The following is a 15,653-nucleotide window of genomic DNA, read 5'->3' on the forward strand; positions in this document are numbered from 1 at the left end:
GACATATGCCTTTTCAGATCCTGGGAGTTCTGGCACATTCTGCACAGAGAACTTGGAAAACAAATGAACATGTGGGGTAAAAGGACAAATATTCTGTTAAGAACAATGGGTCAAAACAAGACTGTAAACACCTCACCCTCACCAAGTTGTGCAAATGATTCTCTCAGGAAAACTGCAGATGATAATGCCCAACACTTCCCTCTTGAAGTGGTCTATAAACTCAAACACAACGTTCACGTGGATGACTGAAATCCATGGACCAACTTTCAGTGAAGCAAGCATTAAGACTACAGTGGTGCATTGAAATGGATAAGTTCGAGTTCAGGACCTCAACACGAGAACAGACGAAGACCTGAAGAGGCATTTTATCAATGGTCAGCTCGCTTTATGAGACGTGGGGTTTCTAGCCCCAATCATTATGCCAGCCAAGCTGTTGCTTGGAACTTTGCGAAAGAAGTTTGGGGTGGGATGCAGCGGTTCCCCATTCTTTCTCTAAGAAATGGTCTGATTCGCTGGAGGACATCCAAAAGGTGGTTGAGTTCAAGTTGGACCTCACTGTGTTAAACCTAGAGATTTTAGGGACTTTGTTACAGCACAGCTTCACCACTTTTCCCATGCCAGTCAAGTTGGATATGGAACTGTGTCTTACTTGTCCTGGAAATGAATGATAAATGAATGCCACAAAGTGGCATTTCTCTTGAGAGAGGTCAGAGTTGCTCCCCTTAAGCGGACCACGATTCCTTGACTCTAACTAACAGTCGCAGTTCTGGCTGTTTAAGTTGATGAAATGCTTCAGAAGGAGTTGCAACTTAAGCTGGATAAGTCAGTTTTCTGGACTGACAGTACAACAGTCTTTAGTATATCGGTAATGAAACCAGGCAATTCCACAAGTTTGTGGCAAACAGAAACTCTGCCATCAGAGATGCAGCAGATGGATACATCAAGAAGAATGAAAGCTGAAGATTTCCTGAAAGGCAGGAGATGGATAAATGGACCTGACTTTGACTGATTTGACTTGACCTGACCTGACTTGATGTGATTCCGGCAGATGACCCAGAGATCAAAAGGGATGTGGCAGTGAATGTTATTGTCAAGGATTTGGAAACTGTCACCAACCACCTGATCTGTTACTTTTCATCTTGGAGGAGACTTCTGGAGGAGCTTTGCTCTTTGGCAGGCCTAAGTTAGGACAATCTGGAGATTTAAAGGCATGAAGTGGAAGGAAGAATTCAGAGTTTTAAAGCTACAGTCAAAGGACAGAGTATAACTCCTGAAGATCCTACTGAGGCAGAGCAGTCAATCACTCAGTATGTACAAAAACAGAAGTTTAAAGTGTAAATTGCCTTGTTGGAGGGTGGTTGTAAAAACATCCCCAACGAGAGTCAACTGTACAAGCTGGACCCAGTAATGCAGTATAATACATGCAGTTTGGAGGTTAAACTGTAGATGAGGTCCAGTCTCTGTCTGATAACGGCACAAATTTTGTTGGAGCCAACTGGGAGCTTAAGGAAAGTTTGGCTGTTGTGGATCATCGTAAAATTCAAGGGACTTTTATTCATGATGGCATAAAATTGAATTTTGATACACCTGATCCGGTCAGTGAAAAGTATTCCCACCTAAGTTCTTAAACAGCAAATTCTGGATGATGAAGGGCTCCTAACCATTTTTTGTGAGGTTGAGGCAATGCTAAAGGACATACCTATCACAAACGTGTCAGATGACCCGAATGACCTTGAGGCCCTAACATCAAATCACAATCTAGTGTTACCAGCAAACCAATCATATCACCAGGAGTGTTTGACTGAAGTGACCTTTACATTAGGAAAAGATGGAAGAAATATAGATTAATATATGTGTGAAAAAATTAACTTATTTAAAAAAATAGGCATGTCATTTGGTCTTTCTCCAATACATCACAGCAAATTTAACAGTAGTTGGGTAAAGCATTTTCTCATCTATCTTTCACATAGGAATATTCAGCATGTTTGTGGTTGAACTGTGTTTGGACTGAAATTAACTGTGTGAAAGACAGTGCACTCTTATGAACAGAACTGCATGTCTACAGCTAAAAGAAAAGTTACATTTAACAGGCTGGAGGAAAGAGGCAGGGAAGTTGGGCATCTCCACAACAGCACTGCGGATGCTACTAACATGGCGAAACAGAGGAAATTAGGTGTGTGTGCAGCAACACAGGCATGTATGAAAGAGAAAATGTGCGTGAATGTAGTGTGACTTCAAAGAAAAGCTGAGCTAGATACAACCCATTGGGCAAAATAAAGGAATTACAAGTATATCAGAGTGTGTCTACTATAAGCATGTATCCGCATCAGAAATACAACATCTTAAAGAGAGGAAACCGATCACAGGTACTTCTGAATGCAACAACCCCCAGGGAGGGGAACCCCACTGGCTGATTAGCAGCACTGTCAAAACAATCACACAGGACAGATGGTGTCACAGCAAGTCAACCCAAATCCACAGAAAAGGTAACCACAATTATATTCATCTGGCACAACCCTACACTGAGGTATCACAACACTCAACAAAGCTAGCCAAATAATTTAAAGGTCCCATGTTGCAAAATGCAGTTAATCTGTGTTTTGATTTTCTAACTCAGAGGTGTAAAATGAAAGCAGTGGTAATGTGAAGTCGCATATTATTGCCATTCTTCAACATCACCCACAGCCCCCCACCACCCCATCCCCATATCCTGCTGCATGTTTTTAGTTGCTTACTGGGACCTCAGTACTTAATTTCGTACCTTTTCATGTGAACAGCATGTCTAGATATGACAAATAACAATCGCTGAATCCTTGAATCCTTGAACCAATACTTGAGCTAAAATTTGTACAACCCCACCCCTTGTCCACCCACCTCTTACCGAGAACGGTTCCCAGGCCGCCTTGTCGCCTTGTGGGTTAATCTGCATTTAGCCAATCCAGGGTGTCCCATTATTCTACTGTTGGCCTTATTACCAGTGTGGTTGTTATAGTGGTTTTAACTGCATTTCCTCATGCATGCAGGATGTCATTCCTCCCTGCTGCTACAGACACACCTGTTTCAATGCATGCTCCATCTAAAGAAAACTAGCTGGAATCACACTCTTGCAGTATGTTGTATTTTGTCAGAGAGCAATGCCATTTAAACTGAAAAAGAAAATGAAAGTGAAACTTGTTAGTTTCAGTGTAAACAGTAAATAAAATACTTTTTAACTTAGTGGTATGCTTGGGCAGTATCTATTTTTTCATACCTTCCTTAAATTTCAATGGGGTATATGGTATATTTGCGTTAAAAAAAAACAAAACAAAAAAAAAAACCAAGTCATTGTAGCATGTATGACATTGTCAAGCTTACAGTGGTGTGTGAGTTATGTGTGTGTCTTGCTGGGTTTAAATACTAATGGCCCAAGAATAATGAATAGATAGGAAATAAGGGCCCTTATTGCATAGATTCAGCACATGTTGCTGGGGGACTTGACACCGGTTGCCGTGGCTGATACACACATCACTGGGCTGAACAGAGACAACATGCGGGTGATGGTGGTACATGAATAAATCATTTAGCTAAAAAACTACCTTTGCAGTTGGAAGAAGTCATCTCAAGATTACATTACACGGCCATCATCGGGAACACACACAAAACACTTTTCCTTTTTAACGAGTAAGTTAATTTATAAGTTATCCCCACCACTCACAGTCGCCATCTTTCTCAACTCAGCTGCCTGTTCCATCAGTAGAGACTGACCTCTGGTGGCACATACTGTGCACTACAGCACATCACCTCAATACAGAATCTCTGTATCAGTTTAACAGCGTATGTGTTTTTTACAGAATTTAAAATCATACCTTCATGATTTCTAAGTACCCTAGTGTAGCATAATAACTTCATACTGCCCGACCCTTCTTACAGTTGTTTAGAACCATGGAACATAGATGGTTAAAATGGGCAGTGCGAAGACTGGAATATTGACCCGGTTACAAGTAGGCTAGTTAGTTTCTACAGCTGCTGTTGTTACTGTGTGTTAAGACAATACAATAAATATCCCCCACATACATTTAGATAATTCTTGGCCTGTGAGAAACAAATCACTGTGTTTGCTCATGAATATTAATTACTAAGTGGTTAATAAGTGAGTAAGTGGTAAACATTACAAGGACTCAGTGGCTGCTAAAATTAGCTTGTTAGCTATCATCTTGTCTTCCTGAAGTCACAGCTATGCATCATTCCTGACCTCTTCACATTTTATTGACTCAAAGTAAGTGATGACATGGTCTTTGTAATATTAGTGGCTACAGTGACAACACCCATTCCTGTCCCCTCACTTCTAGGTTGGCGCTTCACCCTTTCCACCTCTTGGAGAGCTGCTTTTGGCTGCTGGAATGGCAACCGTATTCTTTGGTAACCTGTCAGCAGAGAAACCTGCTTTGTCACGCCGGCTTTCAGTAAAGTTCTCTTATTTCCTGGTAATGATGTAAGAGCTCTCTGCGTGCCTGGCTGCACCCGCTGAATGACGACCTGCCATGCTGGCAGCTAATGGCCTTTTGTGTTTAGACTCAAGATACCAGGAAGCAGCACTCTGAAGATGACTTTTTGTTGTTTTCAAAATCATAAACAGAATTGGACCGGTAGTGGCAAGCAGTGGAGGGTAACTCCACCTCATCTGTGTTAACCCAACTTTTTATGTGTGGAATACACATAACACGGTGGGTTGTCACAATATACATTGTAATAAAAAGTGTCAATTGGATTTTAGTTTTTGTGTTGTGTTTCTGAAAGTAACAGATTTTTGTTATGGCCATAAAATAACAAAAACACAGGGATACAGAAATATAAATCAGAGAGGTTATTGTGACAGGCTATTTACAGTAAGCAATTTGTGTCACTGCAGATGAGAAATACTGTTAGAGGAAAGTTAAGGGCATTGCCGGTGGGGACTAAACCACAGGAACAGCTGCAATATGCTATGAGGAACAAAAACACTGCTGTCACAACTGCTTGTAAAACTGTCCATCTATGTTACCTCAGATCACTGCCCATGCAATAAGGCCTCGCAAAACTATCACCTAGTTTCTCAATAGTGTAAGATGAATGACAAAACCAGACTAATCATCCCCACAGCAGGGTGCTTAGCCTCTCTTTCACTGCATGCCAAGGCAAGCTCCGACTCACCACTTTTAACTGAACAGTGCTTGTGGCAGGGTATTCTGGAAAGCCCACCAAACACAGGACAAAGTGTGGATGAGTCACTTTGCTTCAATGTGGTGGTAGATGTGTGTGTTTCAGCTTCTGTAATTATCTCAGATCACTTCCCAGAATTCAGTGATCAGACTTGTTGCTGTATTTCCTTGGTTTCACCCACTGGCATGACCTCAGACCCACTGATCACCTCCTGGCATTTTATGAATTTAGTTGATGCTGTTATCACAATTCCAATGATTTGCAAAGACAAAAACAAGGTGATCAAAACATAACAGTATTTCTCAGTAACCTGAACTTGCAGCAAACATTATGGAGCTTTTCCATTGACTGCTGGAACTTCCCACCTGTGTTTAATGTGTTCGATTGCAACAACATGAACACCCATAAGAAGACAGAAAAACTTTGATTTGTCTACTGACAGCAAGGACTTGCTGACCAGAATCAATAACAGTAGCTAATGTTATCAGCTAATGTTAGCTAAGCTAGCTACAGCTAGTCATCTTCACAGTGAGTCCACTCATCAAATGAAAAATATCGATGAGCTAAGCTGGCTAAGCCACCTGGTTTCACAGGAACAAATCAGTTGGACTCATGAAACCAATCTGGCCATTCTTCAACATAGGCTGACAGTGCGCAGACTGTTTCATGTAGTAAACAGCAGTAACTAAACCACAGTACGGCTGCATCAGGCTATATAAATCTATACCACTGTAAAATAAAAACTACAGAGAATGCTACAGTGAAGTTGAAGGTTTATCAAATGAAAATCCAGTCAGATAGAAACTGTCTTTATCATTGACTGTGTTGGCCACCATTTTATTGTGACATCATATCAGGGTATTTTGGCAAACTGATAGCTTTCAGTATCCTCTGTAATTCTGACTTGGAGTTCAGAGTTTGCCATGTAGGAAGTCAGATTTATCGGAAAGCTCCATTAGTTTACAACTTAAACAATTTTCACAGTGCTGTTGTGGAGAAACATTAAGTGGGGAGCATTCATTAGTGTCACTTTGAAGTACATAATGTGGAGAAAGAAGCAGCTTTCTCCTGCATGTGAGGCTGGCTGATTCCTCTACATTACTTGTTTGTCTAATGAAACTAATGAAAATGATCATTTAAGCAAGTTTATTGCCTCTACTGACATGATATTGCTGAGCTGATATGTGCTTTGCAAGAATCTGAATACATTTCAAAAGATTTAATTTGTATATATGTTTTGTAGTGATGTGTGGGGATGCAGCTGTCCTTTACAGAATAAAGGTCACTTGTCTGTCTACAGGAGGGTACCTGACATAGAGTCACTCCAGATAACACATCCACAACAACTGAAACCTCCACACTTAAATGACCATTTCTGACAGGAAAACAAACTGAAAAGGCTGAAATTAGAAATCAGAAAAAACACAAATTGGGAAAACAGATGTAGTCAAAGCCACAGATATCTACCACTTGCTTAACAAGGGTCTGACTACCCCTGATGAGCTGCATCAGGGATAGCAGTGAGAGGAAATCCCTTGGCACACTTTGAAAAGCCAAAATAGAGCACAGAGACAGCACTGTCATACTGCTGCACGTGCTTCTGTTGTACTAAGCTGAAGGCTATAGGTTGAATTAAGCGCTTTTAGGATGGGTCATCTCCCTGTGGGTCCATCAGTCCATTGGCAAAAACATACACTTAAAACAGAAAAGTAGATAAAACAAACAAAAGTCATGGCTCAGCCACTGATCTCTCCAAAGGCAGTGAGCTGAGATAGAGACATCTTGACAATGCCGAGGCATAAGACCGGCTGAAAGGGGCTATTATAGGAAGTCTGAGCTTTCCTCTCTCTTTTTTCCTGGTCTGACTCACTCTATCAATCCCCTTTTTCTGCCAGACAAGGAGGGTGACAATGGGTTGCTGTGCTCGTCCACTTTGTCCTCACACGCACACACGCACAGTGAAAGCTCACTCACCATGAACGCTGCAGTTCCGTTCTAACAGCCAGACCTCCAATGGGGGTTCGTTCCTAAACCCTAGCCTAGCGTCATGGCTGCTCCAGAGGGCTCACTCTTGACAACCGGACACCCAGGAGCAAGACGAGGAGGAGGAGGGGGTGGAAAAGGAGGGCATGGGGACAGCTAAACAGCCGATGGAGGGACACACCCCGCGCTGGAAACGATGCAGCAGCAGCATGATACCCCCCTTTATCTTTCTGCCTCACTCTCTCTCACTTTATCACTCTCTCCCTCCCTCCCTCTCAGCAATGACGCTACACTGAGCGGCTCTGCATCAGGTCTATCATTACTGTGTGTATGTGCCTGTGTGTGTCAGCGAATCAGCACCACTGTGCTATTAGTCACTGCCGCTGCACTGAAAGGAGTTCGGTGCTCTCCTATGCCCTGGCAGCCATTCTAATCAACCCCAGAGTAATGGATCTGGTATCAGCCATTGAGCCCACTGCTATCTTAATCTTTGCAAGTAGGAGCTCTGAAAGAACAGCCAAGGGTAACGTGCTGTTACAAGATGTTCAGGTCATGTTCTGTTACAAGAGGGTTTTTTTCCCCCTTCATTTTCCCCCTGAGGACTTAGTGTTTCTCTTTCTGCAGCAGGATGGTTATATACACAGCAATGTACTGTAATCAAGTCACTGTTCTGTGGGACAGTAAGAGGAACCAGGACAACGGGGGAAGGGTCGGACTCAATTAGTTAAAAACTAAATCTTTATACAGTTTGTGATTTTTTACCAGAATTGATTAATTATACACAGGATGACTACATGAAGCCGTTAATCTGAATTCTTTCTAATGCCACATTTTCATCAGATTCCACACACATTTGCATGAACATGCTTTATTACAATGATATTAATTGTATGAATATCATTTCAAAATATCAGCAAATGACAATTTCAGTCCAAAAATATTGGTATCAATCTTTGTCTTCAAAATCCCTTATTTGTCAAATTCCAGATGGGTTACAAGTCAATTTAAACTGAATTACACTCTCATTATGAATGTAATTCAGTATCAGTCCCACTGTACTATAACTTGAGATCTTTAGCTATATTGACCAGTCAAGTGAACAAAAACCTAGGTAAATAACGTATCGCACACACACACACACACACACACACACACACACACACACACACACACACACACACACACACACACACACACACACAGCCCACTGTCAGTGACATCTATGGTGAAACATAATCCTGAAAGTCTATCCTTGTTAACTGACCCCTGAGGCCCAATATAAGGTTTCTACCACAGGTAAGGTGGACTTAAGCGTGTGTGTGTGTGTGTGTGTGTGTGTGTGTGTGTGTGTGTGTGTCAAACGGCATGTCAATATTAAGGGTCCAATTTTTGACCAGTCAAAGGGGAGAATAAAAATCACATAGAATTTCGTGAAACGGTGCGACTTGCTATGCATGAAAGGGCAGCTTGACAATTTTCAGCCTTTTCTCTATAAGAATGTTTGGTTGGTATAGACAGTGTACTATGCATGCAGTTTTTACCATTCTCTCACTTACTGAGAACACATGATAAAATCCTTTTTACTTCAGTCCACCAGTGATGTAAAATTATGTGTTGTCATTCTCTTTTCAGCAGTGTGGTGCTGTGTTTTATTTCAGAAATACTTTGAATTTTGTGTCACCTGCATCTAAAGATGTGCAGATTCCTATGGTTAGCTTTCGAGGACTAGGCCTTTTTGAATTTAAGCTTGCTAAGCAATAACAAGGCTGTCCTTTGCTGACTGCAGCACCACAATTTTACTGGCATATTCAGACAAGTCTCTGACGACAACAAAATGTGACATTTATATGAATTCTATGTACATTTATATGAATTCTATGTCTGACAGATTGAATTTGAGACCAATTAAAATCCAAACTAGAAGAGTACACTCAGTAGAGGGCAGAACTCCACCAGGTGTATCTCTGTATTTCCCCCTTTCCAGACTACAAGCTATATGTGCTGAGCAACACTAGGGAGAGACTCAGCAGTCAACTGCATTGTCAAATGTGACAAATTAAATTACTATGATTCACATAGCACCATATAGAACATATACTTATTCTCTCTCTGAATGTGTTTTATTGTATTTCACATTACACCAGTGGTTGAAAACCATTGGTATAACCACTGGTGTGTGTTTTTTGCCAGATGTCATACGGCTTTCTAAAAGGACACACATTAAAATAGTACATTTTAAAATTACTCTCTCTGTGTGTGTCTCTCTCTTTGTCTTTCTCACACACGCACGCACGCACGCACGCACGCACGCACGCACACACACACACACAGTCCACTGACTTAAGAAACAATGAAGGCTGTTATACTTTTTTTTTTTTTTTTTTTTTTTTTTTACAGTGGTGAAACATCTATATGTCTATTTTACAGGTATGTGTCAGATCTGTAAGCTGTTGACTTGCAGTGGGTTAAAAAAACAATGCAAGTCAGGATTTTGTTCACCAACAATCGGAGTGATAAAAGGTTTTGAATCAGTGCAACCAGGAGAGGTTCTTCATCGTGCAGCCATAAGAGTTTAAAAATGTGAGATATTGGGGTGTGCAATATTGACAAAAAATAATATCTCAAAATTCTGGGGGATTCTGCCAATAATGATTGTTTAAAAAAACAATTCAAAAATGTTTTTGCCAGAGTTTGGCGACATGAATCACACAATTTAGGCAGAGCTATATGACTGAAACCTTTCCGGCAAGGTAGGGTGTCCAAAGTAGTCAAAAGTTGTTTGAAACCATCTCTCTTGGCCGCTTGAATTGGCACCAGATCCTCTGCAATGTAACTACGGGAATTGTGAGATTTTATATCAATGCCATGCTTAACAATTCGATTCTAATTCTATTAAGTTCAATTAAAATATTATCATAGATGATACATTTTGCACACCCCTAGATATTGGAGAAGAAGAGCTGATAGTTGATTTTAGAAAAAAAGAGGCAAAGACACACAACCCTGTCTACACAACCCTGTCTACATTAATGGAGCTGAGGTGGAGCAAGTGAGCAGTTTTAAGTTCCTGGGAATCAACATAACAGAGAACCTAACATGGACTTCACATATCTCTGCCCTGGTTAAAAAAGCCCAGAAACGGCTGTATTTCTTAAGGAAACTTAAGAAAGCAAAATTCCCACGCCAAGTTCTTGTCAGCTTCTACAAAGGAGCGATTGAAAGCATCCTGACTGGAAACATCACAAACTGGCATGGGATGTGCACGGCCCAGGACAGGAAGACTCTGCAACGAGTGATTAAAACTGCCCAAAACATCATTGGCACCCATCTACCAAGCATCAGTGATATCGGGGAGGTGAGGTGCCTGCGCAGAGCCAAAAGGATCCTAAAAGACAACAGCCACCCCAGCCACAGCCTGTTCACCCTGCTGCCATCAGGCAAAAGATACAGAAGTATTCGCTGCCGTACAACCAGACTACAGAGCAGCTTCTTCCCTCAGGCTGTGAGACTACTAAATGCACCATCTGCACTCCTCCATGTTTAATAATTTTATTTTCTATACAATCAATTAATCAATCAAGAGGGAACCACACTTTAATTTCATTATTCAACCTGTTGTATAATGACAAATAAACTTCCTTGTATCCTTGTATCCTTGTATCCTTGGTATCTCCTTTTGAAATTACATTCCTCCGGGTCATGTTAATAATAGTCGTGATAACTGATTAACACTGAGCAAGAGCTCAATGGTCAGATTCCCTAGGAGTCTGACAATGCTGTCGGTCATTTATTCTTTTTTTAATCATTCCACTAACACTTCTTGGAATATGAGACATCATGATATCACAACTAATTAACACAACCAAATGATATGGGATGTGAAACTGTGCATATACTATCCTATTTATTTACGTACAACTTATTTATTGCTACTTCATAACAGGAAAATCAGCATGAACACACAAAAAAACAGTTTCACAACAGCTATTTTGACATGAAATAGCAGATAAATACAGGTGTTACTAATGACATTAATGAAGGTTCTGTTAAATCTAAATGTAGCAGAGGGTTTCCAGTGAGCCAGCGTGAATGATAGCAGGACTCTGGCTCTGTTAGACCTGAATGGAACACAATCTTAATTATTTTACAGGTAACACCTGTGTTTACCTGCTATTTCATGCCAAAATGGCTGCTGTGAAAAGGGTGTACAGAAACAGACTCACTAATAGAGAATTACCAACTCTATAAATGACACCTATCAACACAAAGTTACCATATCAATATATGGTGTTTTCTCATAAGTGATAGGTATGCTAGAAAAAAGTACTATTCACCAGAGTTACAAATGTCACATAGTAATTTCATTTTAAAAAATAGTCTGAACACTTCCTAAAAGAGTCTGGGCGAGTTTTGAGGTAAAGGTTGTAAGTGGAGGTATTACAGCCTTGCTAAGAAATTCATGACACTGCAGTCAAACTGAGAACAGGGCACGCTACCATGCTCCACTTACTTATGCCACATTACAACAAATCAAACAAAACAGACTGAAGGAGATTTAAAGGACTGTTCCAGTCTCTATACTGTTCTATGAGCGCATTTCAAGTCTCTGCAGGTTGATTTGTACCATCACTAAATGAATGCAAGCAGTTGGCTGTTTGGGAAGTAGGAAAAACACATGCAAATCTTAGCAAGGGTGGTATGTTTTGGAAAATAGTCACAGTAGCAATGTAGAGTATCCATGCAGTTGAGTACAAGAACAGAAAATGAAATTGTGCTGTAAATGAGGGGGCATTTGCTGCGTGGCAAGACCAAAGTTTTTGAGATTTTACTACACTACCTTCTGGATTCTCTTAGGGTCCTTGATAGGGCCTTCCCGAGGTGGGGTTTTCCCAAACAGCTTCCAGCCTGGATCCCTCTGCTCTACTTGCCGACTGTCCTTCACCTTCTTTGCAAACAGGCTCCTGAGAGAGAAAGAGGGATGGAGGGAGGTGAAGAGAGAGAGATTAGAGGACAAAGGAAGGTAAAATTAGGGCATTGTAACACAGAGGAAAAGTAGAACACAAGCTACACTTTCTGCGTTCACCTAGCAACTGTTGGGGCCTCTAGAGCCAGCACAATTTATGTGTCTCTGTTACCTCTGCACTGGGGAGATAAGTTCACAGGATTTGTGAACAAAACAATAAGGGCCATCCAATGAGTGTTTCAACTTGATATATTTGAGACAGCCTGCACATATTGGTCACTGGACTAATAACAATACAAGACACAGCTCCTATCTAACAGGAGTGACTGGGATGCAAAGATCAAGGTGATGGAGACCCAGGCATGCTGAAGGTAGAGCTAATCCACTATAATGCTTAAACAAAGGGTGAGAATGAAAAAGCATCATCACTCCATGGAAGTGAAACCATATTAGTTATTGAAGTTGTGGTACATGTATGTTGGTTTGTGATTTACCATTCCAAATTGTTAATGCAGCTGAATGTCTGGCCTTAAAATTATACTCAAATAAATCATAAATAAAGCGCCCAAATGGAAAGAGAGCAATCTTCATTTATCTTAGATCTGCTGAAGAACTGCTGAACAGCTGAAGACCCTCCCTCTTTTCAATAGGGTTTCTCATAGCATCAAACCAGCTTCTCCACATTTATCCACCAGTGCATTAGTGCAGTGTGATCACAAAGGTGTTACTGGGGTGTTTTAATTAGAAACCTGAATAGAGGCTTGCTGTGAAAAGACATGAATAAATCTGGTCAGATAAAAGGCTTCATCAGTCCCAGCTAGGTGACAACTAGGTGAGTCCATTTCCTGCTGTTTGCGTACGTTTTACCTGATCAGTAAAGTTACTATTGAGACCAAGTTTGTCCATTAGAGCCAGGCAAGTAGCCATGGAAATTAGCTTAACTGATGACTTGCCAAACTACATTCTTTTAAAGGGGCATTCTGCAAAACTACCAAGGGTTGATGGGTTGAAGTCCACCCTGTAGACTCAACTGATCAATGTGGATTAAGTACATGATATGATGGTAGAGTCTACATGGCTAATTCACTAATATTATTATCCTTCTTATACACTTATTCCACATTTTTGCGAGTTGAGTCTAAACGGTCCTCACTTCCATCAACCATATGCATTTTTTTATGGTGCAGCTTTTATTGTGAACTCTGGAAATAACAAAAAGTAGAACCAATAAAGTAGAGGCAGATCCCTCTTCTCATCTTTGCTGACTGAGCTTTTCTTGTGAAAGGTCCCACAACCTGTCATTGGTCATTTGTTCTCTGTAATCAATATGATTTAAAATGTAGTGAAGTACAATATTCAAGCAAAATGTGTACTGAAGGCAAAGTAAAATTGATGACTTTAAACCCTATCCAGGGTTTCCGCTACATGTAATTGATTGAAGCGCACTGCCACGGCAAAATAAAAGGCGCCACGCCTTTGAAATGATGATTTTTTTTTTTTTTTTCAGATGTTAAAACAATTTTAAGTATATTGTATGAATGGATCTCTCTCTCTCTCTCTCTCTCTCTCTCTCTCTCTCTCTCTCTCTCTCTCTCTCTCTCTCTCTCTCTCTCTCTCTCAATATATATGTATATATACACTATATTACCAAAAGTATTCGCTCACCTGCCTTTACTCATACTATGAACTGAAGTGTCATCCCATTCTTAACCCATAGAGTTCAATATGATGTCGGTCCACCTTTTGCAGCTATTACAGCTTCAACTCTTCTGGGAAGACTGTCCACAAGGTTGAGGAGAGTGTTTATAGGAATTTTTGACCATTCTTCCAAAAGCGCATTGGTGAGGTCACACACTGATGTTGGTCGAGAAGGCCTGGCTCTCAGTCTCCGCTCTAATTCATCCCAAAGGTGTTCTATCGAGTTCAGGTCAGGACTCTGTGCAGGCCAGTCAAGTTCATCCACACCAGACTCTGTCATCCATGTCTTTATGGACCTTGCTTTGTGCACTGGTGCACAGTCATGTTGGAAGAGGAAGGGGCCCGCTCCAAACTGTTCCCACAAGGTTGGGAGCATGGAATTGTCCAAAATGTTTTGGTATCCTGAAGCATTCAAAGTTCCTTTCACTGGAACTAAGGGGCCAAGCCCAGCTCCTGAAAAACAACCCCACACCATAATTCCTCCTCCACCAAATTTCACAGTCGGCACAATGCAGTCTGAAATGTACCGTTCTCCTGGCAACCTCCAAACCCAGACTCGTCCATCAGATTGCCAGATGGAAAAGCGTGATTCATCACTCCAGAGAACGCGTCTCCACTGCTCTAGAGGCCAGTGGCGGCGTGCTTTACACCATTGCATCCGACGCTTTGCATTGCACTTGGTGATGTGTGGCTTGGCTGCAGCTGCTCGGCCATGGAAACCCATTCCATGAAGCTCTCTGCGTACTGTACTTGGGCTAATCTGAAGATCACATGAAGTTTGTAGCTCTGTAGCAATTGACTGTGCAGAAAGTCGGCGACCTCTTCGCACTATGCGCTTCAGCATCCGCTGACCCCTCTCCATCACTTTACGTGGCCTACCACTTCGTGGCTGAGTTGCTGTTGTTCCCAAACGCTTCCATTTTGTTATAATAGAGCTGACAGTTGACTGTGGAATATTTAGGAGCGAGGAAATTTCACGACTGGATTTGTTGCACAGGTGGCATCCTATGACAGTTCCACGCTGGAATTCACTGAGCTCCTGAGAGCGGCCCATTCTTTCACAAATGTCTTGTTTCACAGTCTGCATGCCTGAGTGCTTGATTTTATACACCTGTGGCCAGGCCAAGTGATTAGGACACCTGATTCTGATCATTTGAATGGGTGAGCGAATACTTTTGGTAATATAGTGTATATATAGATAGATAGATAGATAGATAGATAGATAGATATAGATATGCAGGTGAGTGTGTGTGTGTGTGTGTGTGTGTGTGTGTGTATATATATATATATACACACACACACACACACACATATATATATATATATGTATATCCCATATTTGCGCACATATACTTACTATAATCAGAGTTTGAAATGATAATTTAAATATCATGAAATGTTACACTATGCTGCAATTAACTTTATTTTGAAAAATGAACACCGGAGTCATCACCCGCCTGTTTGGTTCTACTCCCACAGTTTCAAAAATTTTCAAAAAATCCTGGAGGAAACCATGCTATCCATTCGAATATAATCAATGCTGTCATTGACCATAATGGGAAAACCAATAAATGAACAGATGGACCCAACAGCTCAAGTAGTGGGCTGACCTTTGTATCTGCGATTTTAAGTGTGTTTATGTAAGCTAAATAAAATTTTGAAGTAAACAGGTTGTGTTGAAATTACTGGGCCGGTGTTCCCTCCATGAGATCTGAGAGAGGTGGAAGGGAAGGGTCTGAAGGGTCTGATTGCACATGCCTCTGTAGTTGAACTGGTCTGGTTTTGACCTACCGACTTTAACCTGAGGCTACAGTGGAATGCAATGGAAGCT

The 15,653-nt window shown here is 41.1% G+C and overlaps 1 protein-coding gene across 1 annotated transcript in view; it reads right to left on the reverse strand.

Annotated features, from left to right (window-relative positions):
* Positions 1-15,653, reverse strand: part of LOC115376378 (TBC1 domain family member 14-like) — a 59,091-nt gene that overhangs the window by 25,759 nt on the left and 17,679 nt on the right. The window contains 1 exon segment of the mRNA XM_030075920.1: positions 11,999-12,122. Within this exon segment, the coding sequence (XP_029931780.1) occupies positions 11,999-12,122 (124 nt within the window).

The sequence above is a fragment of the Myripristis murdjan genome, chromosome 18 (genome assembly GCF_902150065.1).
Source record: "Myripristis murdjan chromosome 18, fMyrMur1.1, whole genome shotgun sequence".
Lineage (NCBI taxonomy): Eukaryota > Metazoa > Chordata > Actinopteri > Holocentriformes > Holocentridae > Myripristis > Myripristis murdjan.